This window comes from Heterodontus francisci, chromosome 18 (genome assembly GCF_036365525.1).
Source record: "Heterodontus francisci isolate sHetFra1 chromosome 18, sHetFra1.hap1, whole genome shotgun sequence".
Classification (NCBI taxonomy): Eukaryota; Metazoa; Chordata; class Chondrichthyes; order Heterodontiformes; family Heterodontidae; genus Heterodontus; species Heterodontus francisci.
Window position 1 is genome coordinate 52399172 of NC_090388.1, and position 15055 is coordinate 52414226.

General features: G+C 37.0%; 1 protein-coding gene across 1 annotated transcript in view; it reads left to right on the top strand.

Moving 5' to 3' along the window:
• The window catches only part of mkrn1 (makorin, ring finger protein, 1), an 87530-nt gene that overhangs the window by 48412 nt on the left and 24063 nt on the right, over positions 1 to 15055 (top strand). Inside the window, exon 4 of the mRNA XM_068050756.1 lies at positions 1117 to 1361. Within this exon, the coding sequence (XP_067906857.1) occupies positions 1117 to 1361 (245 nt within the window). The remainder of the gene's footprint in view (positions 1 to 1116; positions 1362 to 15055) is intronic.

Consider the following 15055-nt stretch of genomic DNA (forward strand, 5'->3'; position numbering starts at 1 on the left):
AGGGTCACTACTATGGTGCATAAGAAAGCATTGTATTGATATCTATATGGACCTCCACGAGGCATATTTGATAGATTTCACACAAATTATTAGTAAAAATGAGAGCACGAGTAATTGGCGGTAACCTTGTGACATGGGTTTGCAATTGGTTGGGGGTAGGAAACAGAGAATAGGGATCCATGGGAATATAACAATTGATGATGCCCAGGTTTGCAGAAAACACTGTTAATAGGCACAGTAAATTGTGTGGATTAGAGATGGAAGTTACAATGGGGCATGGACAGACTTAAGTGTGTGAGAAAAACTATGACAAATTAAGTTCAGTGTAGGGAACAGAGAGATCATCCACTTTGGATCTGACAAAATGTTTTCTTAATGATGAGAGACTGGGAGCTATGGAGGAGCAAAGTGATTTAGATGTTCTTGTATGCTAGTGCACAGGTATAAAAAGTTATCAAAAATGCTAATAGAATTGTTGGCCTTTATCTCAAAGTGAGTGGAATTCAAAACTGAGGGTGATGTTTCAGTTGGACAGAGCCTTGGGGACCCTAATTGGATAACTCCATTCAGTTCTGGGCACTGAACCTCAGGAAAGATGTATAGGCTGTGGAAGCGGTACAGGGCAGATACAGCTTAAAGGGTTAAATTATGAGGGCAAGTTGACTTGTATTTCCTTGAGTTTCGAAGGTTGAGGGATGATCTAATCAAGGTATTAAAGTGATTAAAGTATTTGATATGATCAACATAGTGAAGCTAGTTCCTCTGGTGGGGTATTCCAGAACAAGAAGGCATAATCTTAAAGTTAGATCAAGGCTATTTAGGAGTGAAATCAGGAAGCACTTTTCCATCCAAACAGTAGTGGATATCAGGAATTGTTTCCCCCCAGTCAATTGAAATTTTAAAGACTCAGATCAGTAGAATTTTGTATTGTACAAGGCTGTTGAGGGATATGGAACAGAGGCAGGTAGAGAAGTTGAGGTACATATCAGACATGATCTAATTTAATGGCAGAGCAGGTTCAAGGGGCTGAATGGCCTACTTCTGTTCCTATGTTCCTAAGAGAAAAGGTTGTTGTCACAGGTTGCATTAATTGTAACATCCCTAATTGATATACAGGTATGACCACGTGAAGCCGTCAAACCAAGGATTGTCGGAAGTTCAGAGTGGTCCTACGCCATTGATCCCGAAGGATTCTGCCACCGCATCAGCTACTAAACTTACTCCACTTACCAAATTAAATGGTGAAATGAGCACAAAAACAACAGTGATTGAGGAATCCAACCCTGCAACACCAAGCTCAAACCTGGAGGACTGGGTTAATGCAGCAGAGTTTATACCTGGACAGCCATACTGTGGACGAAGTAAGCTGATTCGACATGTTTACGTGCTTGATACTTAACAAAATAAAAAAAACACAAAACAATCTACTGTAGTATTTCTCAGTTTACTGTATATAGGCTCCAATGTTCAAAATTATTTACAATTACTTGTAACAAGCTGTTCCCTCTCTGTTACCTTACAAAATGAACAAGGGCTACCTATATAGGAATAGATAAATGATTCAGATTTGATTTCCTTTTTAAAAGAGCTTTTGGTTTCATGTCTTTTTTTTGCTCAGATTTTGTGAAAATGGAGGTTACAGTGTTAAAACTAAAACAACACAATTATTTGATCAGTTAGATTTTTTGAAGGTAAGTTATATTTCTGTGCCCCAATATTTCTACACCCTCCCCCCACCTTTGCTGGTGGACACACACATTTGTTTTTCTTAGGAATGAGAATAGAAAGTGCTGGAAATACTCAGCAGGTCTTACAGCATCTGTGTAGAGAGAAACAGAGGTACAGAGTTCTCATTTCAGAGTTCCAGCATCAGCAGTATTTTGCTCTTTTTGTTTTAGGAGCTTGTTTTACAATGCTCCTGGAATGGCCTCCTTTTTTCCATTTACTGGTTCTCCTTTTTACATTCATCTAGGATATTGTAACATTGGTATAAAGTCAAATCAAATGGGTTCCCTCAGCCTTAGGACACAAAATGCCGTGAAGCTTTCAGGGATAAAACTAAAAATTGGTAACCCTTCCCAAAATCCATCTTTGCTGGAAGTTGCTAAGCAATATTTAATTATTTGAGGAAGGAGAAATCCTTTGAATATAGTACTTACTCCCTGGTATCTTTCCTCAATTGTTTGATATTTTAATTGATTTTTCCGTAAGAATACAGAAGGAAGGTAACACTGGACAAAGTCATGAGAGTTTACAATAATGCAGAGTACGACATGCTATAATCAAGGATAGGGAAGCACTACATGTCATATCTTTAGGTTCATAAGAACTGCTTTACCTTATCAAAAGCTATTGTTGAGTGGAACCTGTGGAAGAATACACCCTGGCATATTTCTGGAATTATCGAGAGTGTGGCTGGGACGGAGGGAGGCACAAGGACACCAGTCAGTTTAACCACCTGTCTGTTACTGGGTGTCGTCCATAGTACTGAATAAATGTATATCAGGCTTTTTGTTGAAAGTGGGAATTATTGTCTGTAATTTTATGAACTTCAACCATGCTACATTTTGCTTAACCAGCTTGGAATTAGACATGTTTACCACTGTTCATTGCAGTAATACTTACGAAATACATCTCCTAGCTACCAATGAGTGCCATATAGTTCTTTGTATAAAGTGTCTGATGAACCGTATTAAATTTTAGTCCTGTTCCACAAAGAATTTTTCTTTATTGAACTGTTAGGTGCGAATGCTGCAAAGTCTGGAGTAGCTAATTTTTTTTTAAGGGATAAGGTTTCAAGTGAAGAAATAAAGAACTTTGTTTAAATGTCATTTTTAAAATGTAACTTTTTCAACATTTAGTGGCTGTGTATAATAAAATTTTAAGTAGTAGTTTGCAGCTTCTGCCATTTAGTGAAGTTGCTGTATTTATGGTTCTAAATAGTTAACATACCAAAATCTGCTCAGGTCACTATATGTCGGATAGCCTAATGTAGCTTTTAACAGCTAATTTGCAATCTAGTCCTTCTGGGATGCCACACAGTACAGTGAAACTTAATATTAATAAATCATTCTTGCAAACCTCTTGCTGAGATTTAGCAGTAACTACATAATTATTGAGGATCTTGAACCCCTCCTTAAAATTAGTACTTTATAGGTCCACATTTGCAATATCAAGGCCTTTTGCAAAACCATAAATAAAAATATTAAATTTAAAAAGTGATTTAAGAACTGTGCATCCAAAATGATTGCGTCTGTTTTTTAAATTGAAAATGATTGGGAAAAATGGTTGTGACTTAAAAAGTTAGTTATTTACCATAATGTTTTTAAGCTAACAGTTTTAGTTATGTATCATGTCAGAACACATTCGTTGTGCCATAGATCACATTATTAAAAACCCATCAACATGTGCAAGTAATCTTAAATTTTTGTCCAGGAATATTAGTGCAAATGAACATTAATGAGCAGTTTAAATCACTTTCTTAAAATTCCTTATCAGATGACAGATAAATTAAACAATATTTCCTTTCTCCCAAAAGGATTCTCAAGTGCCTGATCCTGTGTGACTGCTTGTGGATGGTCAGGTACTGAAGCAAACCTGGTTGTAAACATGTGCTGCTGTTGAAACCTGGAGGGGAAACTGCAGCTCCATCTTTCCACTGTTGACCTAGTTTCAAGATGGCAGAGTTGCCACAGTACTGTTTTGTAAATTTTTCTAAAATTTGTTTTTTATATAGCTTTAACAATAGAATTACTATATCAACAATTCTCCCATACCATATGATTTTGGCAGGGCAGTTTTTTTTTTTAGTTTCCTTCCTTAAAATAAAGCACTCCTTTCATTTTTTTTGTGGGGTTTTAATGTATTACATAATTGCCCCAACTAAGAGGTAGCTAGCTTCCTCAAATGCCACTTTGAAACTGGCAACTTCAATACACAGTTACTCATGGCCTGATTCTTGTGTAAATGCAATCTTGAAATTAAAAACAATTGTCTCAATATATATGTCCAAAAATCCGATTTAATGTGGCATATGTCATCTTCACGCTAGTTTTAATGAAGTGTAAACTTTGGCAATGTGACCTTCTGGAATTAGAATTCTAATATGCAGAGACATGGTTACAAGTGTGGTTATTTTCAAAGAATAAACTTATTTAAGAGATTTTGTTAATTTTGACTACATATTCTAAGCCTGCATGAATTATACACACATGAGAGGGGAGCAGTATATTTAAAGTACTTCTTCCTTTTCACTTAACTATTATTCCACTTTAACTATTGAGGGAGGGAAGTATGATCAACCAAACTCCCAGACTATTTAGTCCGACTTACCTGTAGAAATCACTGAGGAAATCTAAAAGGTAAGTCATTGTTGACATGTAAGTATCAAAAAGTGGGAATAAATTCGCATTTACATATTTTTGATATTTTTAAACTTTTTCTTCGAGTACTATTGCTTTTAACTAACTTTGGTTATGCAAGCTTGAATAGGATATTGAATATTTTTCACTTTGGCAAGACTTTAAGGAGTCAGAATAAAATTAATTTTCTTTTTCCCAGTTTAATGGCTGATTGTAATTTGTTGAGCTGTTGACTTTTAATTTCACTAGACAGGATACTTAAAAAGGAATTAATTTCCATTAATGACAAAAAAAAACATTAGAAATGCACGACGAACATCTTTGGTTGCATATATTTAGCAGCTGGCTCATGAAGCATTGATTCACAAGCATGATTGCAGCAAGCTGTAAATAAGGAGACACAGCTGGATTGAAATAGAAGTCTGCAATCAAGCCATCATCAGTTACAATCGTGTGTTATTGCAGTTCAGTCACACTTTACCCCACTTGCCCGTGTCTAAATTTTTTTCATGTTACTGTTTTCTCTTTGTATGGTAAGTCACGGGGTTTCTTTTCCTTCCAGCTGTAGTTGAACCCTATGGTATTCTGTAGTATGAAATGCTTGTCTACCTTGCATTCGAACTTGCTCCTACAGTACATCTTGCATTATTTTGCAGTGCCTAGATATTGATGTTTGTTTTGTCTAATTTAAAGTAATGTTATATTTACTAAAATTATAATGTATAGCATTTAAAATAACTTCTATTTTGTATAAAAGATTTGTCTTAAGAATTAAAAAGTCATGTCAGTCACAATTGTACAAAAATGCACTTGATCATATTTTGTCATTTAATTGATTTTTACATGTTACTTTGTGTGCTCCCTTTCCCTGTCTTCCCTTCTCCCATTGCCTAGAGAGTGGGTGAAACAGATTAGTTTGTAGATGGTTTATAGCCTGTTGTCTATGCTGCTGATTGATCAGGACAAAAGTCTCTTGCCTGAGGTGAAATGCCCTTTCACTGCAAGGTGGCAGCAAAGCCCATCTATAGAAAGCAATCAAATCCAAATTTGTATTTAATTTTTGTATTATGTTATGTGCTTTTATTCCTTCTATGCTTTTCTTTATATTATTCAAAATACCTCTGTTTTTGCATACTTTTTTAAAAAGCTTAAGTTACTTTGAATTATATTTTTCCTCATGGTTTCATTTTATTTTGTTAAAAGTTCACCTCATAGTCCACCAATAGAAAGGAATGGCATTTGAAGCCAGTTGCAGGTGTAGGTGATTGTGGATGGATTCAACACACAGTGAAAGAAGGCAGTTGCAGATTAATACACTGGTTTTGGCACAATTCAGACAAATTGGTGCAAGAATCCCAGAGAGATTATAATATCTGATGCAAATTGTTCTATACTAACTGGAGGAATGTAATGTATATGAGGGATTGGGGAGATGTAGTCAAACATACAGGGAAAGGGTTAAAGATCATTGCATACTTGTTTGAGATTTTTTGCTTTTTTTTCTTGTAAAGCCAAATGCTACTGTACACAATCTGTTCTGTGATTGAATCCAGTTTGGTGACATTAAGATACAATTTTGAAATACCATTATTTTTATGTAAATTTAAGTCTAATAAAGAATGTAATCATCCACAGTGTAGTTTTTTTTAACCACAGTAAGTTGTAGTCAAGGATTCCTAAACTAATCTCTACTTAAAATGGTATAAATATAGCTAAATCTTTTTGATGAAACCAACAATAACCAAAGCAGGAATAAAAACAAGAAATGCTGGAACCACTCAGCAGGTCTGGCAGCATCTGTGGAAAGAGAAGCAGAGTTAACGTTTCAAGGGTCACTGACCCGAAACGTTAACTCTGCTTCTCTTTCCACAGATGCTGCCAGACCTGCTGAGTGGTTCCAGCATTTCTTGTTTTTATTTCAGATTTCCAGCATCCGCAGTATTTTGCTTTAATAACCAACCACAGCAGGTATTGTTAGAAGTTCTGCTCAAAATCTGCTCCCTATAAACAGTATTTTAGCTAGGGCTAGAGAATGTAGAGAATTGTTGAAGTGCTATTTTGTGTTGGTGGAATTTTACCATAGCTGCTGTTTGGGTTGCTGTGATCTAAAGTCAGTCTAATATAGTTACTGTTTTATATATTTTCCAATAATGACAGTTAATCCAGTACCAAAGTTGAATGCCATGACATGAATTATTGGGACAGTTGCCACACAGCAAGCCAAAAACTGAATTAAAACACCACATTAAGTTACATTGTATATTCAATAATGAATCATTTTCAGACACTAAATTGTTCTCAAAGTTCAGTTCTCCCTTTTATACCTTTCCATCGTTGCTTTCTTGGTTTATGATTTTATTTGAATCCTTTTGATTTAGATGAGGGCCTTATATTCTTTGTGTAATGTGATTTAAATCATTACTTTGATTTATATCACACCTTTGTAATTGGTCCTGGATATCCCATTGTTTTCTATTTGTTAATGAAAAACTATTGTGATCAGCTGACATCTCAGAAAAAAATGTCTTTTAGAAATTAGGAAATTGATAGTTGTATATTTCAGAATCATTTCTACATTTTGATGAATGAGCTGTAGACATTTCTTTTAGTCCTTGAGCTGTTTTACGTTGATAGCAGGACTGACACAGGTAGTCATTTATAGAAAAAAGGTGATAGTCCTTATTCTGTGGATAGTATGTGAGCCTGCAGTAATATTTACTGTGTTGGTTTTCTTGTACAGATCCTGATTATTTGCTTTAATATATAAATAAGTCCAATCTTTGTAACTTTGTAACTTTCCCATAAGGTTGCAATCTTTCTTAGCAGCTAAAATAAAATAAAATAAAAATGAGGATGGAGGGAGATTGCAGGCCCTATGTCCACAGTGTAGTTAACACACAGCAACATTTTTGAGGTATAATTTATATGCTTCTAGAATGTCAGGAACTTAAAAGAATGAGTTGAGTGAATTTTCTTTCACTGTTCGTCAAGTCAAAAAATGTCTTTGTCTGGACAAGCAATATGGTGGTACTCAGTTGAGACTAGGTCACTACAACAATGGAAGAAGCAAATCACCATTATTGTATGTTTTCAGACACCTCTGACTTTTGTGACCACTGACTGACCGAATGTTCATTCGTCCATGCCAGTAAAGTGCCAGAAAGTAGTGCAGTGGACACCCTGCCAACAGTGAGGTGATGGCTGCACAAATATCTGATCAGAAACTTGCAAGTGCACCAGAAACTAGAAGAGATCAAATTGGCAGGATGTATGAAAGACTTCTGACAAATCGTGTCATCACTGGTTGAAGTGATTGTTCCATGGTCTATCTTACCTTATTTCCTGATCTTGGGAGTTTACCTCAGATACAGGGTATTTCAAATTCATAAAATCAGTGTTCTTGCATACTACATGATCTCATCTGAAAGCAGGGTGTTGGAAAGGCAGTATACAATTGAGTAGGATAATGAAACAAATGCCTACCTATGATGAACTTTGCAAAGAAGCACTAAGTCCATTTGCTGGAATAAAGCTGCCTAGTCCACGGATCAAAACCTTACACAACTTCTTTGGCCTTACCTGAAGGGCTTGGAATACCTTGAAGACAACATTAGTTCAGTCACTGGCTGTTGTTGGGAGAGGAATGGAATCATAGGAACTTACAGCACAGAAGGAGGCTATTAGTTATATCTCAACAACTGTTAACTAATGTGCTGATGACTAATTCCTTGTACAGTTGACTGCAGTTCATGAATGACTACACCACATACCAGTAGTTTCCCCCACAAGCTTCTGAACTGATGAGAGTTGATCTTTCAAGTTATTCACACAAGTGTTCAAAAGAGAATTCTATTCGAGATTTCCTATGTATAAAAACAAATCAGGATAGGTTCTATAATGCCAGTATTCGTTATTCTCTGCCATTTAGCATATTTTTCGACAAACTTATGTATAGTGTATGAAGCTGATCAGAAATCTAATGGATCTGTTTGTAACATTTCTTGCTGTACCTATACCTCTGATAAAACCCACATTGTTTAAGGCTCCCTAACCAGCAGAAAAAGTATACTAATTCTTTGTTTCATCTATCATATATTACTACAATATTATTTGGTCAGGTGCCCAAGAATATTTTATGTCTGTCTAACTTCATCAGTTTTCAGTCCCAAAACACTATTCCAGCTTCCTGGGTGTGTAATTACCCTGGTTTAATTGGATTGCTTTATAGGAGAAGGGTGACAGTTGGAAAAATCCAGACAGTTGCTTCCTGAGTGCTTCCTGTGAGCACAACTGGATAATTGTGCAAATGTAATAATCAACAGGCCTGCAATAATTTTCTGCATCCATGTCACAAATGACCAAATTAATTTTTGCTATGTATATTTCTGTATTTGGAAATTTGTACAGCATTGTAGTGAATCCAGATATGGAAATACTCAAGAATACTATAGTGAAGAATGTCTGGATGATTGCTGCTCAAATCAATTAAAATATCTTAGATTTTCAAAAATACACAATTGCATATTTAGAGTGATATGGGTTATGTCAGTTCAGATATACCAATATGTATTTAGCATTAACATTGTTGAATTGATCACAATTTATTTTTACTCTAAAGAAACACTCTGTCTTAATTTGCCTTGCAGTGCTTTAAAACTTGAACTTCACAGGAATGCTTATCCATAGCATTTTGAAGCAGGAGGAGCCATTAAGTTTACAATTTTGAATGTACACATGTTACTGGTAGGAGCAGTTTCAATCCCCAGTGCTACTGAGTTACTTATCACAGTAATGTAGCGTGAAAGGACAAGCAGGAATCTAGTATCTCCTTGCAAGGAGAAGCATCATTTGAATTGAGTTTCTGTTGGGCAGCTGTTATGTGAAACTCCTGCTTACGAAAAGGTATAATCACAGAAACCAGCCACCCCACCCTGTCCCTTTGCTGCAATAGTTGGAAGGCCCCAGGGAGGATATTTGAGGGTTAAAAAAAGTGCATGCCCTGATAAGTTAGGTACTCTTGGAGGAGAAAAAACTAAAATCCTTCTGTTTTATATTTTATATTTTTCATAAAATAAGTCAAACTTCAAAAGTTTAGACAAATATCAGTTACTCATTTCATGCAAAATGCATTATTGCTGTTTAATTAGGACTACTTTGGAGTACCAAATTAATTAAATTTACTATTCAGTGCAAAATATATTTATGGAATGTCATGGATCACTGTTACTTTTACCATGCACGTTATTTAAATATGTACGGTGTGATTACAGCACATGTTAAAAGATGCGACATATTGATATGTAGAACATAAATTGTATTTGTTAACCTAAACTGAAACTAATAGCAATATGGTGGCCTCCTCGTGGGCGCTTTTCTTGGGATAAACAATCTATGAAGTCTTAAGAGTCTAAAAGAAGTTACATCATCCAAAATGAATACAGTCTTCATAAATAGTTGGGGATTCCCAGATGGCGTGAAAAATGCATTTTTGTGCAATACCATGTTAATCACCACAGTGTTCTCAATTTTTGTTCTCTGTATTATCCTCTATTTAAAGCAGCTCTGAATGAATTTCTTCACTAACATTTATGCAAAGCAGAAGGTAAATAGGATCCTTTCCCTGATATATATGAAGAAATTTGTAGGCAAAGCTGATCATTAACTTTGCTGGTTTAAGTTTAAACCAATGGGTGCTCCTCCTTCCATGCCCCCACCCCATGACCATTTAAAAAAATATTTTTTATTTTAACATGATCAGTATGATACTGGAGCTTAGAGGGTTAAATTATGATAGGTTGCATACACATAACTTGTATTCCCTTGTATAGAAGATTGAAAGGTGATCTGGTTGATGTGTTAAAAATGTCTGAGTTCAATAGGGTAGACACAGAGAAACTATTTTCTCTGGTTGCAGGTGGAGGAGAATCAAGAATGAGGGGACATAATCCAGGCCCAGGCTATTTAGAAAGGAAATTGGAAGCATGTTTTCAAAGGGTAGTAGAAATCTGATTTCTGCCCCCCCCCCCCCCCAAAGTATTGTGCTGATGGAACTTTCAAGACTGACATTTTTGTTAGGTAAGGGCATCAAGGGATATGGAACTAAATCAGATAAATGTATTTGAGGTACAGATCAGTGAGGATCAAATTTAATGGTGGAGCAGGCTTGGGGGACTGAATGAGTTATCCAGTTCCGATGTACTTTCTCCCCCAAACTTCCTCCACTCTTTAACTCTGCTCAAGCACAGGTTTACTGTTGCAGTATCTTCTTTCCAGCTGTCCCATGACTTTCCATTCGTCAGTTGTGTTTGAGTCCAAGTTTATTATTTTAAAACTAACTTCCCCAGTCTGTTGCAATATAATTTTGAAACAACTTTAATTTACATTGGATATTTAAAAGCATCCCAAGATGCATCTCAGAAGCATAAACTGACAAATGAGACAAAAATTGACACTGAGCCATGCATCAGGGCTATTAGAAGCAGTGACTAAAACTTGATCAAAGAGGCAGGTTTTTAGCAGGGTCTTAAAGGAGGAGAGATGTGAACTGGCAGAGAGGTATAGGGAGAGAATTCCAAAGCCTAGGGCCAACAACTGAAGGCATAGCCAGTGGGGACAGAGTGAGGAATGTGTGAGAAGCTAGAGTTGGAGGAATGCAGAGTTCTGAGGGTTGTACGGCTGGAGGAAGTTAGAGATATAGAGAGGGTTGAGGCCATGGAGGGATTTGAACACGAGATGAAAATGTTAAAACTGAGACATCAGTGGACCTGCAGCCATTGTAGGTCTGTATGCACAGTCGTGATGGGTGAGTGGGACTTTGTGGAGGTTGAGGTAAAGGGCAGTAGAGTATGGATGACCTCAAGTTTATGAGGGATGGAGGTCAGTCAGAAGAGCATTTGGAATAGACAAGCAGGCTGATAATACAGAGGGACTGGAGAGGTCAAGAGAGGTGGTGTCAAGGCAGAGATGGGTGTTATCAGCATATATGTGGAACCTGATGTCAAGCCACTGCCAAGGGAAAGGGAGCGCATTGACAGATATTTGGGAGACTCCCAAGGTAATGGGATGTGAAGGGAAGCCATTGCTAGAGATTTTTTGACTATGCTTCGATAGGTCTGAGTGGAGCCAAGTGATGTCAGTCTTACTCAGCTGGACAATGAAGGAAGGGCATGGGAGGATTGTGTGGTTGACTGTCAAAAGTTTCAGGAGGTCACCACAGTTACAGAGCATGTCTTTTCTGGCATGGGTAAGGGCTGTTTCTGTGCTATGGCAGGTACAGAAACCTGATTGGAAAGGTTCAAACATGGAGTTGTGGGAAAGGTGGGCGCAACACTTGGGAGAAAGACTTTCAGTGGTTTTTTTGGGAAGGGATGGGAGGTTGAAGATGAGGTCGTTTGCAAAGACAGGGGTTGCGGGTGGATGTTTAAAGGAGCTGTGTGTTGATGGCAGTTTTACAAGAGCAGGAAACTGATGCATTTCTGTGCCTAATAACTGAGCTACGCAGCGACTTGCACCAGAATTTGAATGAAATTGTAAAGGAATCATGGAAAGGCAATTACAAGTTTTATGGCAGTGAAATAAATTCTGATTCATTCTTTAAGGAGATTAAGGAACTACTGAAGAAGGAAGGTCGTGGAAATTGAACCATTGTATCTTTCAGTGATACAGCCACATCATTCCGGCAAAGTGCTTGTTATTATTGGAAATGAAGACATATCTGCACACTTGCAGCAGATTCCTCATTTAATGGCACTGCAACAGATGCAGTGTAGATAGTCCAGGGGACATAAAAAACCAGACATTCCAAGAGGTATTTAGCTCCGAAGGCTTTGTTGTTTCTGATGGGACTGTGCTGGATGATATGACTCCAGATCATTTGCAACAGATTTCAGCCATCTTGGAGCAGCTGAGTGTAGAGCTTAAATGGAAGTTTATGATTCATTTCATAGTTGAGAGTTTGAAAGAGCAGTTGTAAGTGACTTGGGGAGAGTTTTTCCAGGGTGGACGCAGAAAGAAGGGGAATGTGATTGGTGAAGGATACAAGGACGTGATCAGAGATGGCTTTGTTTGTGATTAAGATGATGGCAAGGTTGAGGTGATACTTTGGGTTTCCTGCTTTTCACCAATTTTTTTTTTTATAAGTCAAGAAAAACTGATATATTTGAATGGACCCCAAAGTGGCCAAAATAAAGACTGAAATTTTTACTGATGCTCAAATGAGCCTGCAGTCACCATCTTTTTCTTAATGTTGGTTTCAGCATTCTGGGTATCATTACGTACATGAAATTTGTTGAGGACTGGAGGCCAGTATCTTGAACTTGGCAGGAATAACTTGACACATCAATGGCCTCAATTACACAGAATGTGGCTGCTTTAAAGGCAATATTTTGTAGTTGCTTCCAGCAGGCGTTAACTACACTGTACACCACATCTAGGTCCAGAGTTCCCTCAGTATTTGCACACAAAGGGGTGTGCAATCTGGCGCAATTTACGAAGCTTTAAAGATCACATACTTAGTGCGATTACACTCATGGGAGGAAACTCTAGGCTCAGACTGCACTCTTGAATTAAGCTGTGTATTTTTGTATCTGAATCACTGAATCCAGTTCCAGCTTGCAGTGAGAATTGTGTTACAACTCACTGAACCGAAGTATAGGCCTGGATTTTGCCGTCAGTGGTGAAGCAAGTGCACTTGCTGCTAACCTCAAAGAAAGCTGCCCACGAAAATCTAGCGATCTCTGGCATGGTTTTCCCCTTTCCCGACGGTAGTTTAAATCTGGCAGCAAGTCAACATGCAGTCTTAGCATGCAGCAGCAGTGATATCAGCAAGAAGGTAAGCAGCCAATCGCATTGAAGTATTCACAAACAGCAAAGCAGAAAGTTAAAAGCAGTTAATATCCTTCACTTGTAATTTGTTTTCAGATAGCAAAATAAATTATGATTGGATTTAAATGAAACTAAAATCATTAACATTTTAAAAATTGTTTTAAAAAAGTGGAATACTTTATCATGGAGAAATTTGGCATTTCACAAATATAAAATTAGCTTTTCAGGGTCAGTGAGGGTGTTTAGCAGTAATTGTTAAATATTAGTTACTCCTCATTAAACATTAACTTTTTCAAGGGTTTTTACAGCGCAAGTAGAAGTCCTCGTCAATTCATAGATTTCCCATTGTTTGCAGTCTGGGAGGGGTCTCAACAGCGCACCCTCTAGAGGAATCACTGACAGTAGCTTCTGGATTTCCACATTATTTTTGAGCATGTGCGGACTCCTGAAGTTGCTGTTGGTTTCAGAGGAGTATTGACAGTGATCACTGACAGCTTCACTATCATTACCACCGCGCGATCTAGGTCGTAATTTTTTTTTACTGTAGGTTTTGCTTTTTATGCTCATTATTGGAGTGGTGGATGGTTGTGAATTGGCTGCAATCAAATATCAAATTTATCATTCCTTTAATGCCAAAGTGGCCAACTGGAAGTTAAACGTAGCATGTTAATAGAAAAGAGAAGAATTCTGCCAGACTCTTGTCTGGGACTCTGGAGTTCACATACTTACATTTAAAAAAAAAGTTATATGAAATTTACTGATTGGACCAAACTGTAGTTAGATGACCAGCATGAGGGGGACCAGAGTGACGTAACTGGATGGATAAATTCATCTATTAATACAGATTGAACAATCAAGGTGAACTATGTATACAAGAAAGGATTTAGTTGAAGAAAAGATGGTTTAGAAAAGCTATGATGCTGTTCTTTTAGAACAATATGCAGTGAGAGTGTCTGATCAACCTTTCACCCCTCAGATAATTTAGCTGCCAGCTGTGGCTTGGACTTGATTAACTGTGTAAGGCTGTGGAGACCTGTGATATACCCTGAGTTTTTCAGAAGAAAAAGACAGGAATATTAATCAGTCGACTTCAGGAGATATCTGTTCTAATCACATTTGCTACCCATTAAGCAAAAAGTACATTATTGTATTTTTAAAAAGGCTTTTCCTGATGCTGTCATCCCCTGTAAAGCAGTATGGTTCAGTTACAGTAGTAGACTCAGAAAGTAGCTTTAGGCACACTGTTATAAACCTCAGCAGATATCTGTTATTAAAATGAATAAAATGACCTTGGAGCAGCTTCATGGTGGTTAGTGAATGTGATTGCCCATAGAATTCCCCAACCTGAAGTCCAGTCACAGACTACAGTGCTCTATGGAGGAATCACTTAGCTGCTCATTATTCCTCAAAGGTAGAAGGTGTATATACATCTAATATGTGGGCCACATGAGGTAAGAAATCATCCTTAAAACATACAATCTGGTTTACCTTTCATGATTTAAACTTAACCCTTTGAAAAGACTGTTATTGTTATAACTAGAAAATAACGATTAACCCACTTGAGATATGCAGATTATATTTAAGTAATAATTAACATTGAAACCTCACCAGTTTCATGTGCTCTATTAATTTCAGTATGCAAACCAAGGAGTACTGCTTTTTTGAATATAGCAACTATGTACACACCATGAACCTTGGTGGGAAAGTTTGAAATTTATAGCTCAGTCTTAAATGGATTTTATCACCTTATCTGTCTGTGTATCTAAAAACCTATAGAAATAATGCCAAAACTTTCATGAATGACTGGATTGCATTTAGTTCAGGCATTCTATGATCTAGATAATGTAAATTAGTTTTTTTTAAACCTAAGG